The 20,411-nt window shown below is 44.9% G+C and overlaps 1 protein-coding gene across 4 annotated transcripts in view; it reads left to right on the top strand.

The window, feature by feature from the left end:
* IFNAR2 (interferon alpha and beta receptor subunit 2) overlaps nucleotides 1-19,356 on the top strand; it is a 30,500-nt gene extending 11,144 nt beyond the window's left edge. For 3 of the 4 annotated variants that reach the window (XM_078452826.2, XM_078452825.2, XM_078452827.2), the window contains 6 exons: nucleotides 228-351; nucleotides 2,147-2,319; nucleotides 4,813-4,973; nucleotides 9,567-9,735; nucleotides 13,779-13,909; nucleotides 17,543-19,356. In XM_078452826.2, the coding sequence (XP_078308952.1) occupies nucleotides 228-351; nucleotides 2,147-2,319; nucleotides 4,813-4,973; nucleotides 9,567-9,735; nucleotides 13,779-13,909; nucleotides 17,543-18,247 (1,463 nt within the window). In that variant the 3' untranslated portion in view covers nucleotides 18,248-19,356. The remainder of the gene's footprint in view (nucleotides 1-227; nucleotides 352-2,146; nucleotides 2,320-4,812; nucleotides 4,974-9,566; nucleotides 9,736-13,778; nucleotides 13,910-17,542) is intronic. The other variant, XM_078452828.2, reaches the window with a different exon arrangement.
* The last annotated feature ends 1,055 nt before the right edge of the window (nucleotides 19,357-20,411 follow it).

The following is a 20,411-nucleotide window of genomic DNA, read 5'->3' as shown; positions in this document are numbered from 1 at the left end:
TAAGCTTGCCTGCCCTAACAATGCGTTGTTCGTCAATTAGTTATATGACTTTATTTTTCATGTCCACCAGAACCATTTCCTTCCTGTGGTTCCAAGGCCCCTGGGCTTCTGTGCTGGGAGTGTGGGCTCCAAATCCCAAGGAACAGATGGGATAGGAGCCAAGCTATACCTTGAGTTGCAGATTCACCGTTTCTTTTTCTTTTTTTTTTTTCTCCTATTTCCTTTAGATTTGTCAGACGAATCTTGCACTTTAAAGGTGACATTTCGCAGCTTCCGGCTTATCTTATCATGGGAATTAAAAAACCATTCGATTGCACCAACTCACTATACGTTATGGTACACAGTCATGAGGTTGGTTTGACGCTTAATTTTTTTCTTGCTAAAGGTCTTATCTTTCTACTAATTGGGGAGTGGGGAAGAGTCATCTTGTGATAAAGCCTCTCTCTCCTCCTCTCTCTGGTTTGTATTCAGAGCTTTAAAAGTCCAAAGACAAGACACAAGTCCATTTTTAATTAAGCTGAATACTGTCATATTCCAAAACCACTTCCAACAAAACTTGTATTTATAACCATTTCTACAGGTCAAAGCCTCAGACGCAAAATAATTACGGCGTATGGTTTTTATAATTATTTCTCTGACTCAGTAAGTCTGAATGTTTAAAAGCACTGTTTTCTGAGGACAGGAGTCCAAAGATCTGGTGACCATATCAATGTGTTGTTCACTTTTCTTTACTCAGTGGTGGGGGGCGGGGCGGGCGGGCGGTGGCACATCAGAGAGCTGCCTGGCCCAGACCAGGTCCACGGTCTGGCTTAATCACTAATCAGCCGTGACCTTCAGGCACAGAGCTCGGCTTCTATGAGCTCAGTATCCTACTTATAGGTTGCTGCAGAGATTAATGACATAATGGAGGGAGCCTTCTATGGCTCTCAGATCTCACGTCTGACATCACCCTTATAAGTTGTCACTTTGATCTAGTAGCTGCGTTCTTTTGTTTGCTGTTTATCTGGCTAACAGCTGTTACTACCACTGACTGGCCCATGGAAGGCCTCTTGTGAGTTTCTCTGGTGCCTGCCAAAGTCTTAGTTTCTCTCTGCGTTAGGTGGTCACGTGTATCACCTACTTACCCTTCTGAGGCTCGAGAAATCAGACATCTGTGTTGTCCCTATAGAACAGGCTGATTTAGGCCTGGACCATGTGATCTTCAGCTGGAGAGAGAATGTGTCTCAGGGAGGACACTCCTGATGGTCTTGTAGGGGCAGAGAGATCTGGGACTTCTGTCATGAAAGTGTAACGTTTGCTCATTTATTCACCCAGCAAATATTTACTGAGCACCGACTACATTGCGAGGGGACCAACCATGAACCAAAGCCCTTGGTCTCCTGGAGCCTAGAGCAGACATTCGGAAAATAGACAGAAATACCAAAAAAACAAATAAAGATATAATGTGGTAGGTGATGGTAAAGGAATGCAGGAACATGAAGGCAAGCGAGAGAGGGGGTGGACATGATGGGGTAAGGTGTTCCTTTTTTTTTTTTTAAGCTTATTTATTTATTTTGAGAGAACGAGTGGCACAAGCAGGGGGAAAAACAGAGAGAGAGAGAGAATCCCAAGCAGTCTCTGTGCTGTCAGTGCAGAGCCTGATGCGGGGCTTGAACTCATGAACTGTGAGATCATTACCTGAGCTGAAACCAAGAGTCAGATACTCAACTGACTGAGCCACCCAGGCGCCCCTAGGTGTTCCATTTTATTTTATATGTATATTTTTTTATTTTAATTTTTTTAATGTTTATCTTTGAGAGAGAGAGAGGGAGAAAGAGTACAAGCAGGGGAGGGGCAGAGGGAGAGGAAGACACAGAGTCTGAAGCAGGCTGCAGGCTCTGAGCTGTCAGCACAGAGCCTGACGCAGGGCTCGAACCCGTGATCCGTGAGATCATGACCTGAGGGGAAGGCGGACGCTTAACCAACTGAACTACCCAGGCATCTTCCAAGGTGTTGCATTTTAAATAAGGTGGTTAGGGCAGGCGACCTGATACGGTGATGCTTGAGCAGAGACGTAAAGAAATGAGGAAGTGAGGCATGCAGTTAACGGAATCTCCGTCACATAAATACTAAAGTTTGCCTTGTCTCATGTCTTTTCCTTTCAAAGTAAACCAGACGATATGAAGATCGTGGAGCACTGTTCAAATATCACAGCATCATTTTGCGACCTAACCGATGTGTGGGAAGTCCTGCCAGAGACATACATCCCCAGAGTTGATGGATTCAGAGGAAACACAATGCTGGTCAGCTGTATCAGCGATTTCTTCCTGGCAACACACGGTGAGTTCATCTCTGCTTATCATTTTCATCATCATCATCAAGATCACCATTATTTGCTTTCCCGTGACATAGGTCTGCAGAGGTGTCTCAAACTCAGGGCTATGTTTACCAGCTGGCCTTGCCCCTTCGCGGCCCTGGACCTGTGAAGTGTTTGCTTCTCGGAGCCTTGGTTTTCTTATCCAAAAAGTGGGACGATAATCTGTCCTTTGCCGGCGATTCCTCACTGCCTGTCTAAGGCAGGCGTTCCGGCAGCAATGGTTGGTTTGTTCCGGTTCATTTCCTGTCACAACCCGACAGGAAGTAGGCCGGGAGGTCCAGAAGGCCTGTATCTGAGCTGTCCCAACTCTTTGGGCCAATGTTTTCCTTAATACGGTACCCCTTCCCCCAGATCATAACCCAATAGTTCTTATCTATGTTAGTTCCCAAAACACACGTGCACCCAGGGCACTCGGAGACTGGAGCCCGAGAGTGGGTCTGCCTATCTTTATTTCCCTATGACTGGAGGCAGCTCCCTGTGGCACTTGTGTTAAACAGCTCCAGGGTGGCTGCTGGTGGCCCTCGGCCAGACTCCAGCTCTTCTTCGATGTCCTCATTTGCAACCTGTTTCCAAGAGAAAGATTTGGTTTCAGCTCCCTGTTAAAGGCTGTGTGGATGTGCGTTCACACATACGTGCTTAGCAAAGTGACAATAACCGCATCCCACTGTCGCAGACAACTCAGGTGCTGACGAGATTCCCTGGATTTGTGTGTGTGTGTGTTTACGTGTGCGTCCAGAAAAGGAAAGAAAGAAAAGCACAACTTATAGATCGTGGCGCTCAGACGATTACAGAAAGTATATTAAAGTAAGGATGAGACGTCATTTGTCAAGACTCAAAATGGTAAACGTCAAACACATGTAAATACCCAGGCTTAGGGGAAATGCAGAGAGTGTACTTTGAATATCTGAAAATCTGCAGCAGGATGTATTCAAATCTTGCCGTGTCCCTGCTCTCATCCAGAGTTTCTCTTTAATGGTTTGTCCTACAGAAATAATTGTGGACAAATGTAATGATTTAGCTCTGAGAATGCTCATTGACACAGTGGGTCTATTCAGAAAATGTAGAGACAATCTAAATATTCAAAGCAACAGATCGGGGCGCCTGGGTGGCTCAGTCGGTTAAGCGGCCGACTTGGGCTCAGGTCATGATCTCGTGGTCCGTGGGTTCAAGCCCCATGTCGGGCTCTGTGCTGACCGCTCAGAGCCTGGAGCCTGTTTCAGATTCTGTGTCTCCCTCTCTCTCTGCCCCTCCCCCGTTCATGCTCTGTCTCTCTCTGTCCCAAAAATAATAAATAAAAAACGTTGAAAAAAAAATTAAAATAAATAAATAAATAAATAAAAAATCAATAAACGTTAAAAAAAAATTAATCAAAGCAACAGATCAGTTAAATTATAGTGCAGCCAGATGCTTAGTGGAATAGAGTCACCCCTAAAAAGTTAACGATGAAGATCCAGGGTCAGCCAACTTTCTGTAAAGGCCAGAAAAGAAATACTTTAGGCTTTATGGGCCACATATCATACACCATATCAGCTGTCCTTCTTCAGTTGTTTTACAACCCTTTTATTATTTTGTAAGTTTATTTATTTATTTATTTATTTATTTATTTATTTTGAGAGAGAGAGAGAGAGAGAGCAAGCAGCTGATGGGAAGAGAGAAAGGGGGAGAGAGAGAATCCCCAGTAGGCTCCATGCCGTCAGCATGGAGCCCAGTGCTGGGGCTCCCAAACTCATGGCTCGTGAGATCATGACCTGAGCCAAAATCAAGAGTTAGGCTTAACCAACGAAGCCACCCAGGTGCCCCACAACCCTTTAAAATATAAAAACCATTCTGAACTGGCAGGCTGTGCAAAACTCCAGCCCACAGGCCCATTTTCCACCCCTTGATGTAGACAAATATGCATGGATATGTTTGTGAATTGAGTTAAGTGAAATATATACCATGCAAAGCTATAGGTAAGAATGATTTAATTTTAGATGAGATTGTGTGTGTGTGTGTGTGTGTGTGTGTGTGTGTATGCACTAGTTCAATTTATATACGTGTGTGTATATATTTACGCTGATACGATATAGACAAAACACGATTAACCACATTCAGGGACACTTGCCTACTGTATTTTCTGATATTTCTCCAATGGTTGGGTATCATTGTTACTGTGATATGATAAGAAGTCATTTTGTTTAGAATACAGGCTGAAAATTCCGAAAGGCCTGACTTCCATCCTGGAACCTCCGTTTCTTGTGGTAATAGTAAGGAAATCACATCGCTTTTAGTCTCAGTTTTTCACCAATAAAAAAAAAAAAAAAAAAGAATACAACCCATGCCTCACCTAAGACCGTAGGTTAGAGAGAAGATGGTTGTCAAGAGGTCAGGTTGTATTACAGCCACGGGAGCGTTGCTGCGATGCAGTCATTGGCTGACATCATTGGGGTGTGTTTCTGGTTTCGTTTTCTCCACAGTGTCTTTGGAACCACCGGACTTTGATATTGTTGGCTCTACCAACCACATCAACGTAATAGTGAAATTTCCACCAGTCATTCCCAAGATACTGAATGGCGAGATCTTACAGTATTACTTACCGCTCGTCATCGAAGAACAGTCAGGGAAGATTGTTAAGAAGGTGAGTGGCTGAAACAGTTCTGAGCTGGCAGTGAATATATTTGACCGTCTTCTTAAAAACAAAACAAAACAAGGAAAAAGACATTTGTAATGATTTGAGCAGTTGAGCCTCAAGGGTCTGAATCCGCGGGGTCTGACTTTAAGCAAAGAAGTCTCTATAGTTCATTCATTGTGGAAATACGTTGACTTAGCCTAGCAGTGTGGTCTTCTTTCAAAGAAGAGGCCACATGCGCAACATCGAGGGGCACACAGGGAAGGAATGTGGTGTGCACAAAGAGAACAGGCTAATTTCAGCACACTAGGGCGAAATTCCAGGGTGCTGGGATGAGTGGAAGTGGGCCCTCCCGGAACAGCAGCTGACATGTGCATAGCCCTTTGCCGATTAGAAACCCTTGCAAGTACCAGCCCACAAGTCACCAGGGGCAGGGGCGTGTCAGGCAGAGGGCACAGGAAGCAGAGGTCCTGAGGCTGGAGTGGATCCAGTAGATTGGAGAATCAGGGCAGGGAGCTGGTATGGAGTAACTGGGACAGGAGACTAGAAGGAGGTGAGATCAGGGAACCAGTGGGGCCCAATCTTGTTGGGCTTTGTGGGTCTGAGGCTTTGAAGTATCATGAAGCTGCTGGAGGTCCGGAGGCTTCAACAGGGCATCCTGGCTGGTGTATTGAGAATATACCACAGGAGCCAAAGGTGGAGGTTGGGAGACCAGTTAAGAGGCTGTGAAGATGGTAATTGCTTAGTAGGAAATGGCAAATTACAATTTTCGCTGTAATATCTACCTGGATATAATCAACGCCCTAATCAAAACAAAATGAAAATAACAGAGGGGAAAAATCAGCTTATGTAGCTCAGAGACTGTACGAAGCTTCTTTAAATATCATAAACCAGTCACATCTCATTGATATTCAACCCGTGAGCTACTAACTCTGTTTGAGATTATTATTTTTAAAATAAGAAAGCTATGGGTATTAGGATATTGACAACACCATGAGAGGAAAATGACGGTTAATAAGGATCTTCTTCATTAAAGAAAAGTAATCTTTATTTATTTTTTTTAACGTTTATTGATTTTTGAGACAGAGAGAGACAGAGCATGAACGGGGGAGGGTCAGAGAGAGAGGGAGACACAGAATCCGAAGCAGGCTCCGGGCTCTGAGCTGTCAGCACAGAGCCCGACACGGGGCTCAAACTCACGGACCGTGAGATCATGACCTGAGCCGAAATCGGAAGCTCAACCGACTGAGCCACCCAGGCGCCCCAAGAAAAGTAATCATTAGATTAAATTAGACCAAGAAAAAAAGAAGAGACTACTGGTGTAATCCAGGTGACAGATGGTGGTGGCTTGGACCACTTGGCAGTAATGAGAAGTGGTTAAATTCTGCATATATCTTGCAAGTGGAGCTGACAGTATTTTTGGATGGGTTGGATGTGCCATGGGGTGAAGAAAGAGACCAGAGCGTCTGGATGGCTGGAGTTTCCATTAATTAAAATGGGGAAGATTACAGGGGCACCTGGGTGTCTTGGTTGAGCGTCCAACTTCGACTCCCTCTCCCCCTGCTCCTCCCCCATTCACACACTCTCACTCTTTCTTTCTCTCTCTCTCTTTCTCTCGGTCTCAAAAATAAATTTAAAAAAATTTTAAATGGGGAAGATTACGGATGGAGGAGGTGGATAATTGGGTATCAGTAGCTTGGATCTGGATATATTAAGTTTGAGGTGCCAATAAGGCATCCAGGAGGATATAGTGAGCAGGAGTTGGATGCTCTGAGTCTGGAGTTCAGGGGAGAGCTCCTCGCTGGAGAGACGTCCTGGGGAGTCGTTGGCTTCTTGGTGCGTATTGATACCTTGAGACAAGGTGAGATCACCCGGAAGTGGATATGCAGAGAGGAAAGAGGACGTCCAAAGTCAGAGCCCCAGAAGCCCAAAATAGAGAGATCTGGCAAATGAGGAACCAGCAAAAGAGGCTAGAGGGGTGCCTGGCTGGCTCAGTCAGTACAGTGTGCAACTCTTGATCTAGGGGTTGTTGTGAGTTCAAGCCCCATGTTGGGTGTGGAGGTTACTTAAAAATAAAACCTTAAAAAAGAGAGAGAGAGACTGGGAAGGAGCAACCAGCATGGTCGGAGAACAACTAGGTGAAAATGATGTCCTGGTAGCTGAGAGAAGAAAGTTCCAGAAGGAGAAAGTGATCTACTGAATCAAATGCTATAAATGGGACACGTTAGATGAGGCCTATGGATTGGGTATTGGATTTAGCAACATGGAAGTCCTGGTGACCTTGATAAGAGTGATCTCAGTGGAGTGATGGGGTGAGCACCTGGTAAGAATGGATTCCAGAAAGAGAAGGAAGAGAGAAATTAGAGACAGTGAGGAGAACTAATTCTTCTAAGGAGTTTTTCTGTAAAGAGGAGAGATACTCTGTGGTAGCTATAGGGGAAGCTGGGGTCAAGAGAGAGGGATTTTATTTTATTTTATTTTATTTTATTTTATTTTATTTTATTTTTAAGTTTATTTATTTTGAGAGAGAGAGAGAGAGAGGGAATGAGGGAGGGGCAGAGAGCAGGGGAAAGGGAGAATCCCAAGCAGGCTCTGCACTATCAGCACACAAAGCCTGAGTCGGGGCTGGAACATGAACCATGAGATCATGGCCCAAACCAAAAAAATCAAGAGTCAGACACTTCACCAACTGAGTCACCCAGGTGCCCCATAAGAGGGACATTTTAAGATGGAAGAACTTATGGGGTGCCTGGGTGATTCAACTCTTGATTTCAGCTCAGATCATGATCTCACAGTTGTGAGTTGGAACCCCGTATCGGGCCGCATGCTGGGTGTGGAGCCTGCTTAAGATCCTCTCTCTCTCTTTCTCTCTCTCCCTCTCTCTCTCTCTCTCTCAAAATAAAATAAAGAAAAAGAAAATGGAAGAAGTTACAGCATGTTCATATGCAGATGGGATGTTCCAAAGGGATTGCTGGACCATGTGCTTGAGGAAGTGAGGAGGGATGGAATCTCATAAGCACAAGAAGGGATTGACCTTAGTGCAGAGCAGGGACTGTGCATCCAAGGCGAGTGCGGGGGCGGGGGGGCAAAATACTCAGGCGAGCTTCTGTTTGCCTGGTGAAACAGGAAGTAAGTATGGCAGACTTCATCAAGATCACACAATGGCAACACCAGGTGTGAAACCCAGATAGTCTGATTCTCAGCTACTTTTGGCTATTTCTCTTGGAGGCAAGAGCCCTCCCTCCGTGACACTGTTTCTATTTCTGCCCTCTTTTTCTTCTTCACTGCTTATTGGCACTGCATGAGAGTTTAATTTGTTAGAGCTTTCTTTCTCTTTATTTCTTTCCTTCTTTCTTTCTTTCTTTCTTTCTTTCTTTCTTTCTTTCTTTCTTTCTTTCAATTCTTCCTCCTTCCAAATAGAAATTTGCAGAAAAACATTATTGCAGAAGGCCGTATATGAACTGCTGGAAAATCCTGATTCGTAGAACTGTTAGTATTTTGAAAACCATAAAACTTCACACAGAAGTTTTTCTTTTTTTTTAATTTTTTTTTTAATCTTTATTTATTTTGAGAGAGAGACAGAGCGTGAGCAGGGGAAGAGCTGAGGGGAGGGAGACACAGCCGAAGCAGGGCTCCAGGCCCTGAGCTGTCAGCACGGAGCCCGATGCGGGGCTCGAACTCACAAACTGCGAGATCGTGACCTGAGCCGAAGTCGGACGCTCAACTGACTGAGCCACCCAGGTGCCCCGAAGTTGTTTTTCTTGAAAGAAACTTCGTATCATCTCTCTAATTCCAAAATGGAACAGAACTACCTAGGAACAGAAGGGGCAAGGTGTCTAAAGGGAGAAGATGAGGAATTAGACATCAGCCACAGTTCTGCCACAGCCATGCTGTGTGGCCTTGGAAAGTTACTTAACCACTCTGAGTGGTAGTTTCCTCATCTGGAGAATGGAGATCATTGCAACTCTGTGGACTGTTTTCATAATCACATTCGTTAATATGTATGAAGGCACTTCCTGAAGAGTAGACACATATCATTAATGAAAAAAGATAATCTCACTTTTTTATGTTCTTAGTTTTGCAAGATTATCTTAATGCATGACAAAATAATCTTGTAAAAATGACATCATGGAAACATTTTTTTCTTTTTTTTTCTTTTTTTCATTTTATTTGCCTGAGAGAGAGAGCACAAGTGGGAGAGAGGGGCAGAGGGAGAGAGAGAGAGAGAGAGAGAGAGAGAGAGAGAGAGAGAGAGAGAGAATCTCCAGGAGACCATGCTCAGTGTGGATCTCTCAACCCTTTAACCAACTGAGCCACCCAGGTGCCCAAACATCATGGAAACTTTTATTCCTCATTGAAACTTTTTCTACTAGTTATAGAGTGCAGTTGCTAGACTAGATTTCATGGTTTAAAAATGTGCATCTAGTTTTGTGCTAAACTGCTGGCCCCAAATGACTTAAAAATACTTTTTCTTTTCAAGCCTGAGATCTTTCTATCCCCATTTAAGATCTGAGGACAAATCCCCAAGGAGGCTTGAAGGGCCTGCCTGCAAATGAAATTCTCACTCAAAGCCTTCCTGATTTTTTTGCTTCTTTTTTACAGCATCACCCCAAGCTAAATGGAAACATCATTGGAAATGTCACTTATGTCATCGACAAGCTGATTCCAAACACAAACTACTGTGTATCTGTCTATTTTAAGTCTAAAGATATGGGAGCAATAAATAGATCTCCAGTCAAATGTACCTTCCTTCAACCTGGACAGGAAACAGGTATAAGTGTTTAAAAATTCATGTTCTGCTTTCACTCCGAGGGAAAACCTGGTTAATGAAAAGAATCTGAAAGTCGTGGAGCCCTGAAGGTATTCCTTCCACGAAAAGCCCATCACAGAGATGCTTTCTGTTGGTCAGTCTCTACTATGCGGTGAAGTCACTTTTAAGTTGCCATAGCAGAGGGACAATCAGGTGTCTGTCTTTATAAAGTCAGATCCTCTGAAGTGCCACGCTTTTAGTTTAGCTCAGGGAGTCGGGATCGAATTCAGTTCTGGGTGCCCTTGGGTTGGCCATTATTCAAGCTAGCTGCTGCAGGAGGCAGGGTTACCGGGACCAATTGCACGCACAGGTATCAGAGGGTCAAATTATGGAGGTGGGGTGTGGCCCACGGACGTGGCCAGCTTGCAGGAAAGTTCGCTATAGCTTGTAGATGGAAGGGAACCTCACCAGTGCGTATGACCTAGTCCCTCATGAAGACTAAAAAGTCCTTCTGTTGCGAAGGCATCAGAACGGGAAACAGCCTAGTCCCCGAACCTTCCTCTGAGTGGAGAAATCTGCAGTGAGAACAGTCAGGCTTAGCGATGTTCGTTGCTGATTATTTGCTTGGGAAGTGACGAGGCCCCTAAGTGTTTTGCCAAAAGTGAAAATCTCCACCAAAGAAGCCTTTCTGAATTTCCCAACCCCGACGAGAGTTTCTTTAATGGTCTGACTTACCAGAGTACAGACAGACAAGATCAGGTGGGACAGAAGAAAGCAACCGCAGTGGTATGGCTTCCTTGGGGATTCAGTAGACACAGGCCTGGCGCCTAGTGCTTGGAGATGCTCAGTGTGATTTGACTCTCCCGTGTTCCGCAGGGTCCAACGACGCCCGGAGCGATTTTAAAGGAAAAAGTAGCTCCTTGCAAGTATCTTTAAAGGAAAAAGGCATTAGCTTGAATCATTAGTGTAGGGTCGGTCAAATATGGGCAAACCTGAACTTGCCTATAAATTCCTTATGCCTGTAGCTCTTAGGAAAATGGGAACCCCAAACAAATCTACATACGTATGCCCTAATACCAATTCTCCAACACCAGCCGGGTGTCCAGTGATTTGATTCCTTTCTGACGCTCTCTGGAGTTAGCAGGCCCCACAGGTTAAGGGGCTCAGACTCAAGACTGCCCCCTCTTCGGGTACCAGCTGCAAGTCTGGCCGTCCAAACTTCTGTGCACTCTAACTACAAATTCAGAGGGTCCCACACTCCCCCTGCAGATTAATAACTCACCAGGACTCATGGGACTCGGGAAGCACTATACTTAGGATTACTTTTTTTTTTTTTTTTAATGTTTATTTATTTTTGAGAGAGAGAGAAAGACAGAGCGTGAGCAAGGGAGGGGCAGAGAGAGAGGGAGAATCCCAAGCAGGCTCCACACTAACAGCAGACAGCCCAAGGTGGGGCTTGAAATCACGAGCCATGAGATCATGGCCTGAGCCAGTCTGACACTTAACTGGCTGAGCCACCCAGGTGCCCCAGGATTACTGTTTTATCATAAGAATACAATGAACAGCCAGATGCAGAGGCACAGAGTCTGGAAGGGTCCCGAGTGCAGGAGCTTCTGTCCCCATGGAGTCAGGGTGCACCACCCTCCCAATACGTCCGTGTGTTCCCTGACCCCGAATCTCCCCAAGCCTTGCTGTCCAAGAGTTTATACTGGGTTTTATTACACAGGCATGAATCATGAAATCGTCATCCACTAGTGATTGAACTCCCATCCCCAGCCCTCCCCCCTCCCCAACAGTCAGAGGCCAGCCGTTCCTACTCTCTAAACACCAGGTTGGTTTTTCTGGTGACCAGCCCCCTTCCTGGAGCTATCCAACACCCTCCCTTGGTTCATTAGCATAAACTCAGGTATGGTCCCCCAAAGACACTCCTGTCGCTCAGGAAATTCCAAGGGTTTTTAATGGTCTGTGCCAAGAACCAGGGGCAAAGACGAGATTTTTATTATTATTATTTTATTTTTCTTACTGTTGTTACTATATTTATATTGTTATTATTATTATTAGACAACGATCTTACAAACAAACGAAACTGCAAAGCCAGCTGAATAGAGAACTATTTTCTCGTCTCCTCATGGAATACTTCTGTACTTCCTCCGGTGAGGGGCTTTTCCCCTACACCAAGCAATTCTCCCACACCAGCTCGGGGTCCTGCAATTTAACTCAAGTCTGGCACTGTCTACCTGGTGTTCGGGGCTCAGTCCCACAAGACTGTCTCCACCACCACTTCACATGCAGGGCAAAGTTGTCAGGGGTCTCAGAGCTCTATGCCCTGCAGGAACCGGGGACAAAGACCAAATAAGTAAATATTTTTTATCGTAAATCACAACAGCAGCAATAAAAACTCAGATTAGTAACGTGACGTGACAGACGATGGTTGGCTAACACTCAGCCCCCACTTGGAAGATGAATGTAAGACTGACCAAAGGCACACGTTCCCTGGAGGCTGACATGCGCTGTGATTACTCAGTTTTTGCCCTGCCTTTTCTGTTTCCCCTGCTAAGAAAGAGTCATGCAATAGCACGGCGTCGTGTCATTTCATCTTTACGTGGTGTGAACACATCATTTGCACGTGAAGTCAGCCCCCCTTCTTGTATCATTGCCCCAGACAGTGAAAGGACAGGTACCCCTCGCCATCCAAATATTTGATGTCTCAATTCTTATTGTCTGAAACTCAGGGACCAAGCAGGTTCACATAATGTGGACTCCTCACTGTCCAGATTTGCCATCTGAACTACCTTCAACTGGCCCAACTTGGGAACCAGACAGGTTAGGATGGGGGGGGGGGGGGGGCGGGGCTTGAAAGACAACCTGGGACCAGCGTTAACTTCCTCAAACTCAGTGGTGAATACCACGGGCTTAGGGCATCACTTGTATGGGGGGAGTTTAGCCCAGAGATTGAGAGAAATGTCTCCCCTTTGGTCAAGTCCCAAATTAACCGGTTGGTTCTTTTGCTAAGGCCCTGAGGGAAAGCTGCGCCCGTCCATTTGACGAATATTTGTTGGGGCCCCACTGTCTGCTGGATTCTCTTGTAGATGTTGGGGAAACAGCAGTGAACAAAACAAATAAAAATAACGCTTCCTGACCACGTGAAACTTACATCGCAATAGAGAGACAGAAAAACAAAATTTAAGAAGCTACTTGCCGTCAGAAGGTTGCAATTCTCCAAAAGGAATTTTGACAAGAAGCTTGAGGGGCACTCAGTAGGACAAAAGTGGTCTCTGTAGAGCCCTGGTGTGGCCAAAGTCCAGCCTCAGAATAACCGAGCTGTTTTTCTCAGACAAACTCCCCTCCTCCACTTCTTTCTGCCCGTCATGTCTACTGTTCAATCACAAACTTTCGAGTCCATTTTGAAGAGCTAATTAGCTTTATTGAACGATTTGTGCGTTGAGCAGCGTCCCATCTGTATAAAGGAGCTCCAGAGGGCTGCAGAAAGAGAAATGTTTTTAAAGGCCGAACGCGGAAGTCAGACCAAAAATAGGATTATTTTCAGGTGAGGTCACCTCCCTTTGAGGGACAAAAGGATCTTATTATATTAGGTGGATTACCTCATGGTGCTGAGTTGGAAATTCCAGAATGACCAGTGAAGACTACAGTTTGGTGATGTGGGCCAGGCATAAAATGACTCCTTTTTGGGCCTTGAGTTTTCTTTTTAACCGTATTAACAGGTGGCTCTTGAGCCTTTGAGATATGGCCAGTATGAATGAGAAACAGGTTTTTTTGTTTTTTATTTTGATGATTTAAATTTAAGTAGTCACATATGGCTGATGGCTACTGTATTGCATGGGGCAGTCATAAAACATCATTATAAACTGGAAGAGATTTCACTTTTAAAAATAAATCTGCCATTTTCATCATTTAAGAATATGTATGCTTGGATTACTTTCACTCTTTCGTCTGTTAACAATAGTTTTTCCCAAGTTTGTTGTTCTTTGATATCTTATTCCACTCATCTGTGATAATTTATTGAATTTATTTTGAAATAAAGTCATTTCATTTTTCATCAACAGAGTCATCAGAATCCGCCAAAATAGGAGGAATAATTGTTATGTTTTTAATAGCAGCTGTCTTCATAAGCACCATATTAATACTGAAACGGGTTGGTTACATATGCTTAAGAAATGATTTCCCCAAAGTTTTGGTATGTAGTCTTTTTTTTTTTAATTTCTATCTTTATTTTATAACTTAAGAATTTTTATTATATTCTTAACTGTTTTCACAGAAGGAAAAAAAACGTTTTCTAAAAACACTAAGATGCATTATCACTCTGGGTGACTTTTCCATCCCTATAAATCTATATTTACATTTGATGCTTTCTGTTTATATTTGGCCCACGTGTTACTTTTAATGGTCACATAGTATCCCATTGTTATTAATGTCTTATTTTTCCCTTAATCATTTGCCCGCTGTAGGCCATCCGAATTGACTTCTTTTTCCTTTCTTTTCCTTCCTTTTTATTCTTCGGACTTTATGAATAATGCAGTATGTTTCATTAACATTTTATAAAGATTATCTTTCAATTTGGATTACTTCAATGGAACATATACGCAAGGTGGATTTATCTTTTTTTTTTTTAATTTTTTTTAACGTTTATTTATTATTGAGAGACAGAAAGAGATAGAGCATGAGCATGGGGGGGGGGGGGGCGCAGGAGCAGAGAGAGGAGGAGACACAGAATCTGAAGGAGGCTCCAGGCTCTGAGCTGTTAGCACAGAGCCCGACGTGGGGCTTGAACTCTCAAACCCAGCGATATCATGACCTGAGCCGAAGTCAGACGCTCAACCGACTGAGCCACCCAGGCACCCCTGGATTTATCTTATAAAAAGATAAAAGAATTAATTTGCCCCTCATTTGTCATTTTCTCCATCCCATTGCTGTCTTCCTATATTCATTTTATCAGTTTCCATTCAGAGATATCTTATTTTTCTCTAAACTCATTTCATCTTTTTCTTCTCATTTTTATAAACAACTGCACATTTAAATATTCCTCCCCAGTTGATAAAATTGTACTATTCTTTTTCTTTGTGTTTTTACTCCTTTGGGTTGGGTTTGGGGGCTGTTTAGGGGGTGGTGAGTGTGCTTGGGGAGATTTTAATTACAATGGGTGTTTGAACCCAGCCCGAATTTGGCCCCGCCTTAGACGCCTTAGACGCAGAGGACTCTGTGTTGGGTTTCATCCACACTGTGATCCCTGCCTTTCAAGTACGGACAGTTTTGATCCTTCAGTGTAAACGTATCTTTCAGTCTTTTATGTTAGCCGTCAGTTGCGGCCTTATCACTGCCTTAATCCACTTCTTCCTGTCTGCCAAGTATTTATTCCTTTGGCCTTGAGGTCTTAGACAAATCCTACCCCGATATGTCTCACTGTAGCCTTGAGATATAAAGGTCCTTATTACCACACCTACTCCCTTCTAGATAAATTCTCTGCCTGACTTACCTAAAATGGTTACTAGTCGTCCCCCCCCCCCCCCCCCCCGCGCCAGGTCTCCCTGGGGTTCCTCCCATCCCTAAGGCGTGTCCAAATTATACACCAATTATAAATACGCCTGTTAATGGTGTTGACCCCAAGTACTGAGAGGACGCGTTGTTATTGTGTCTTTCTCATACTTCTTCATGAAAAATTGTTGCTCTGTGTCTAAGTAAAAACTCTAGGAATGGCAAAGCAGAACACTCTAGGCCTCGTGTATTTGTGTGTATATGTGTTTCATCGAGAACAGATGTTAAAGTTTTCTTTTTCTTTTTTTTTTTTTTGGATTTAACAAATATTTACCGAGTGCCTACCATGTGTTTACATGTTCTAGGTGCTGGGGATATAGAAAAGAACAAAACAAACAAAAACTTCTGCCCTCCTAGATCTTAAAGTCTGAGGACTAAGGGTAGGGACTGTGACAATTTATAGATGATATAGCTGGCAAAGTAAAAAATTCACATGAATCTAGAGATAAATGATTAGGATTAATAAGTTTAGTGACGTTGGTACATACAAAATAGTCAATATAAAAAATGCTTGCGGTTTTATACACCAGCAATAATCAGAAAACAAACATGAAGCTGCTTTTCAACTTCCAAGAAATTAAGTAGGTACACAACTCGTAGTATAAAGCCCTGTGAATTTTCGCAAACTCAATGCACCCGTGTAATTCATGCCTAAATCAAGAAAGAGAATATAATCAGCCTCTCCAGAAGTCTCTCTCCTGCCACCTTCGAGTAACTAACCCCCACCGAGGATAACCACTATCCTGATTACTAACAGCATAGATTAGTTTTATCTGGTTTTGAACTTGAAATCGTACAGTTAAGTGGAATCATATAGTTTATTTTAAATACCATTGCAATAGTAATAAAAAAATATTTTTAAAACATTAAAGAATAAATCTAACAGAGGATGTTACAGGTCGTTTGTGGAGAAAATGGCTTCTTGAGAGACATTAACAAAGATTTGGTCAAATAGGGAGCCCAGAAACAGACCCACACGTATGGAAACATGTTTAATGATATTGCCATGGGGACAGGATTGGCTGGGTCAATAAGTGTATCTATATGGGAGAAAATGCATTTGGAACTTTACCTCACACCACACACAAATACCAGTTCCAGGTATATTAAAGGTTGTCCTATGAAAGGCACTGTAGGAGATTCTATGTGACCTTGGGGTAAGGAAGATTCTCTCAGACGCAAAAAACAGACACCATAGAGGCTCGACATCGATACGTTTTCTTACGTTAAAACTAAGAATTTCTTGTCATCGAATGTCCTCACAAAGAGAGTAAAATGGTGAACCACGGGCTAGGGGAAAACACGTGTGACATAAATAATCAGCAAACAATTAGCATCCAGGTGATGTGAAGCGCCCCTAGGAATCCTGTGGGAAAAAAGACGAACAACCCAGCAGAAAAACTGTCCCTACGCCTGGCTTGGGTAGAGTAGGGGAAGAGCAGGTTTGCCCAAGTGGGCAGCCCAAGTAGGCCTTAGGAAAATAGGAAGATGGTGCTGATGACGATTCCAGGTCTCTGAAAGGAGTCTCCTGACCACCTCCTCGTTCGCCCCACCTAGAGACAGACCCACCGACGGGGCAAGACTCAGCCTTGTTCTCCTGTGTTCTCCACAGCTCCCTGCTCGGCTGGTGTCCTGGTGGTGCTTTCTTCCGAGAGCTGGAATAGAGTGAGCTCCGGTCTTGCCATTCCTCTAACCCTCCCAACTCTTTTAGGATCCCCTCTTCATCTTTAAGATCCTCCAGTCCAGGGGGCTGTGACCCGGATACAATGGGCTCCCCAGAGTCTCTCCTCACCCACGGTTCCCTGACACGCCCTAGGAGAATCTAAATGGACAGATTTAGATGGCAATCCAGAATCTAAGTGGCCGGAGTCCCCTGAGCAGCAGGAAGCGGTGAGGGGAGCCCCGCGGGAAGGAGTGGAGGCCGGAACATAGCCTCTACCGCAGGCAGCCTCCACCGCTCAGTGTTCGTGCCCCCCGGGCACGTTTCTTAACCTCTCTGCCTCATTTTTGTCATCTGTGAAATGGGGATAAGAATAGTAAGCCCGCTTCGTGGCAGGGCCGTGAGGGTAAAACGAATGATGACACGAGTGAGGCACAGAGACCAGTGCCCGGCAGGTGGGAAACACCGTGTAACCGTTAGCTGTTGTTGTTCTTGCCGTTGGCCTCACCTCCTCATCCTCGTCACTGAACAGTTCATCTCACTGAGTTTTATTATGTCAAAAAATAAAGAGCAAACACTCAGAATTGATTCTCTCTCTCTCTCTCTCTTGTTTTTAAGAATTTTCATAACTTGTCATCCTGGGTCTTTCTCGAGAGGCCACCCTTGGAAACAGTGGCTTTCGTGGAGGTGATTCACGTTAACAGGAAGAAGAAAGTGTGGGATTACAATTACGACGATGAGAGCGACAGCAATGAGGAGGTGGCCCCTCCAGTAAGCGGAGGTGGTTATACTATGCACGGGCTAACGGGCAGGCTTCTGGGTCCGGCCTCCGCCTCCTCGGCCACCTTGGAAGACTGCATCCAGCCGGACGCTGAGGAACCGGATCAATCCGAACCTGAGGCTGACACCGAGCGCCTGATGGCAGCGTGGCCCAGCCCCGAGCAGTCGGAATGCTGCAAGAGTGGGGCCTACAAGGAGAGAGGGAGGCTGCCACAGGACCCCGTCTCCGAGGATGATGACAGCTCCACCGAGGAGTCTGGGGACAGAATTACCTTCAATGTAAATTTAAACTCTGTGTTTGTGAGGATCCCCGATGACGACTCAGAAGTACCCCCGACGTCACCATCTTTTCTAGAAGAGACAGCCAACCTAGAGGATTCAGATGAAATGGAAATAAGCTTTCTGGCAGCCAGTGGGGAAGGGACACAGCCACCCTTCGCCAGCCCCTCTGCAGAGTGCCCGTGGCCTGAAGACGCTCTTTCTGACAAAAGTGACAGTTCCGAGTCAGATGCGGACATCAGGGATGGTTATATAATGAGATGATCCCAAGGATAGTTAATTAACAAGGACCGATGAGGTTCTCCCTCCGCGTACGGTCACCAGCCCCTCCGGGGCCTGCCAGCGATGTCGGAGGGAAGGTGCTGGAGACTGCAGTCTGCTGGGTGATTCCTGGTGACGTCATCTATGCAGATTCCCAGGACGGCCACATGGGACCCTCCTATCCTGCAGTGTATTGTTTACATGTCCCAAGGGATGCACTTTGAAGGAAAGTGTCCTGTCCATTTCCTTCACCCTCCGGCATTTATAATGGTTCTGCATCCTGTCTCCCAGAGTAAGGAGCAGGGTCCCCTGCATCTTTCATGGGTGGTCCAGGACCCTGCAAGTTAATGAAATTAGCCAGGGTGGGAGTGGAGAGTGAAAAGGAAGACACTCAGCAGGGTTCCTAGCAGGTACAGTCAGCAGTGGTGGGTCCAGCAGGCTTAAGGAAGGGGCCAGCAGGGAAGAAGCAGGAAGGGAAGGCCACCAGAAGGAAAGAAAGGGGACCCACAAAGAAACAGAAGCACGGGTTCCGAGTTGGAAGTGGGGAAAGTGGAGCCCAGTCTTGGGCTCCTCCCCGACGTCACATTCTGTCACCTACACTCAGAATTCAGCTCTCCTCAATTTGAATGAGGAGGACACATTCGCACACAGAAATAACTCTAGTGTCAGGCAGGTGACTACTAGGAAATATTTGCCTGAGGGAGAGGGATAGAATCTCAGTGCCAAATTTTAAGATTAAAAAAAAAAAAAAAAAAAAAAGCGAGAGAACAAATGCAAAATCGTTTCAAGGTCTTCAGAGGAAATAAGGTATGAAAGAAAATTCCTGGAGGTCCTACTTAGCAATTTAAGAAGAGCTGTGTGCACTGATTCCAACTGTCCTATGTGTGACCACAGTTCCTGTGGAAGGAGGGGGGGGGGGGCAGGGGAAGAGAAGTTCTAGAACATCATGTAGCGAACAGTACAAGAACTAGGACTCCGAGGTCTGACGCTGCTATTTCACTGTGTGACCCCAGGTACTTTGCTGAGCCTCTCTGAGCCTCAGTTTCTTCATTTAGGAAATAAGGGGATTGGACTAGGTAAGCTCCAAGATCCTGTGGTGCTAGGAGAAATAGTAGAAAATACACGAGAATTGGGGCACCTGGGGTGGCGCAGTCGGTTGGGCATCCGACTTCAGCTCAGGTCATGATCTCACAGTTTGTGAGTTCGAGCCCCGCGTCGGGCTCTGTGCTGACAGCTCAGAGCCTGGAGCCTGCTTCAGATTCTGTGTCTCCCTCTCTCTTCTCCCTCCCTGCCCCCTCTCTCTCTCAAAAATAAACATTTTTTAAAAACTAGAAAATACGCAGGAATTGAAGACTCCGGTGAAGGTGCTGCAACCCTGAGAGGCCCCCAAGGTGAATGAATTGTGCGGGACCTCCTATCCCACTCCCCTCACCCCAAGAGCAGGCTTCTCAGATCTGCTAGGTCCATCCAAAAGGGGGAAAACAACAATTATGAGTCCTGGTTCAAGGACTTTGAAGAGAATATTTTTGTAACTGCTCAAAAGTAACTCAGAGGGGAGCCTGGTCAGTTAAGCATCCAACTCTTGATTTCGGTTCAGGTCATGATCTCATGTTTTAAGGGATAGAGCCTGGTGTCTGGTTCCATTGCCGGCCAGGGAGCCTCCTTAGGATTCTCTCTCTCTCCCTTCTCTCTGCCCCTCCCCTTCTCTCATGCGTGCTCTCTCTCTCTCTCTCTCTCCCTTTCTCAAAAACAAAAGTAATTCAAAGGAGAGGGATGTGAGAGGGGAAGGGGTTATTTAATAACCTAATGAAATCACCTAGGAAAGGAACTTTATGATGGAAAGTGTCCATTTCTCTGTCCTCTTAAAGCAACTATCATATTTTGAAAGATTTCCAGAGTGATCTTTTGGGATAAACTTTTTATGGCTGTGTTTATGTAGGTGTGTGTGCTTCAGTTTTATATAATTGTCATAAGTTGGTGAAGGATAATAAATACTTTTTAATAAAACTGGGTAATGCCTTCGGAGTCATTTCTCATTAGAGGGGGTAAATACACAGATGATTTGTGGCTCTGCCGGCATCTCTAGGGTTGCACGGAAGTCCCTTTGTGTGCGGTGGCCTGTAGGGACCAAGGGAACATTCCTCGTCCCTTGCTGTGCTCATGGTGG

The sequence above is a fragment of the Panthera onca genome, chromosome C2 (assembly GCF_046562875.1).
Source record: "Panthera onca isolate mPanOnc1 chromosome C2, mPanOnc1 haplotype 2, whole genome shotgun sequence".
In the NCBI taxonomy this organism is placed as follows: Eukaryota; Metazoa; Chordata; class Mammalia; order Carnivora; family Felidae; genus Panthera; species Panthera onca.
Note: the sequence above shows the minus strand (reverse complement) of the source record. Positions and strands in the feature narration are given on the sequence as shown.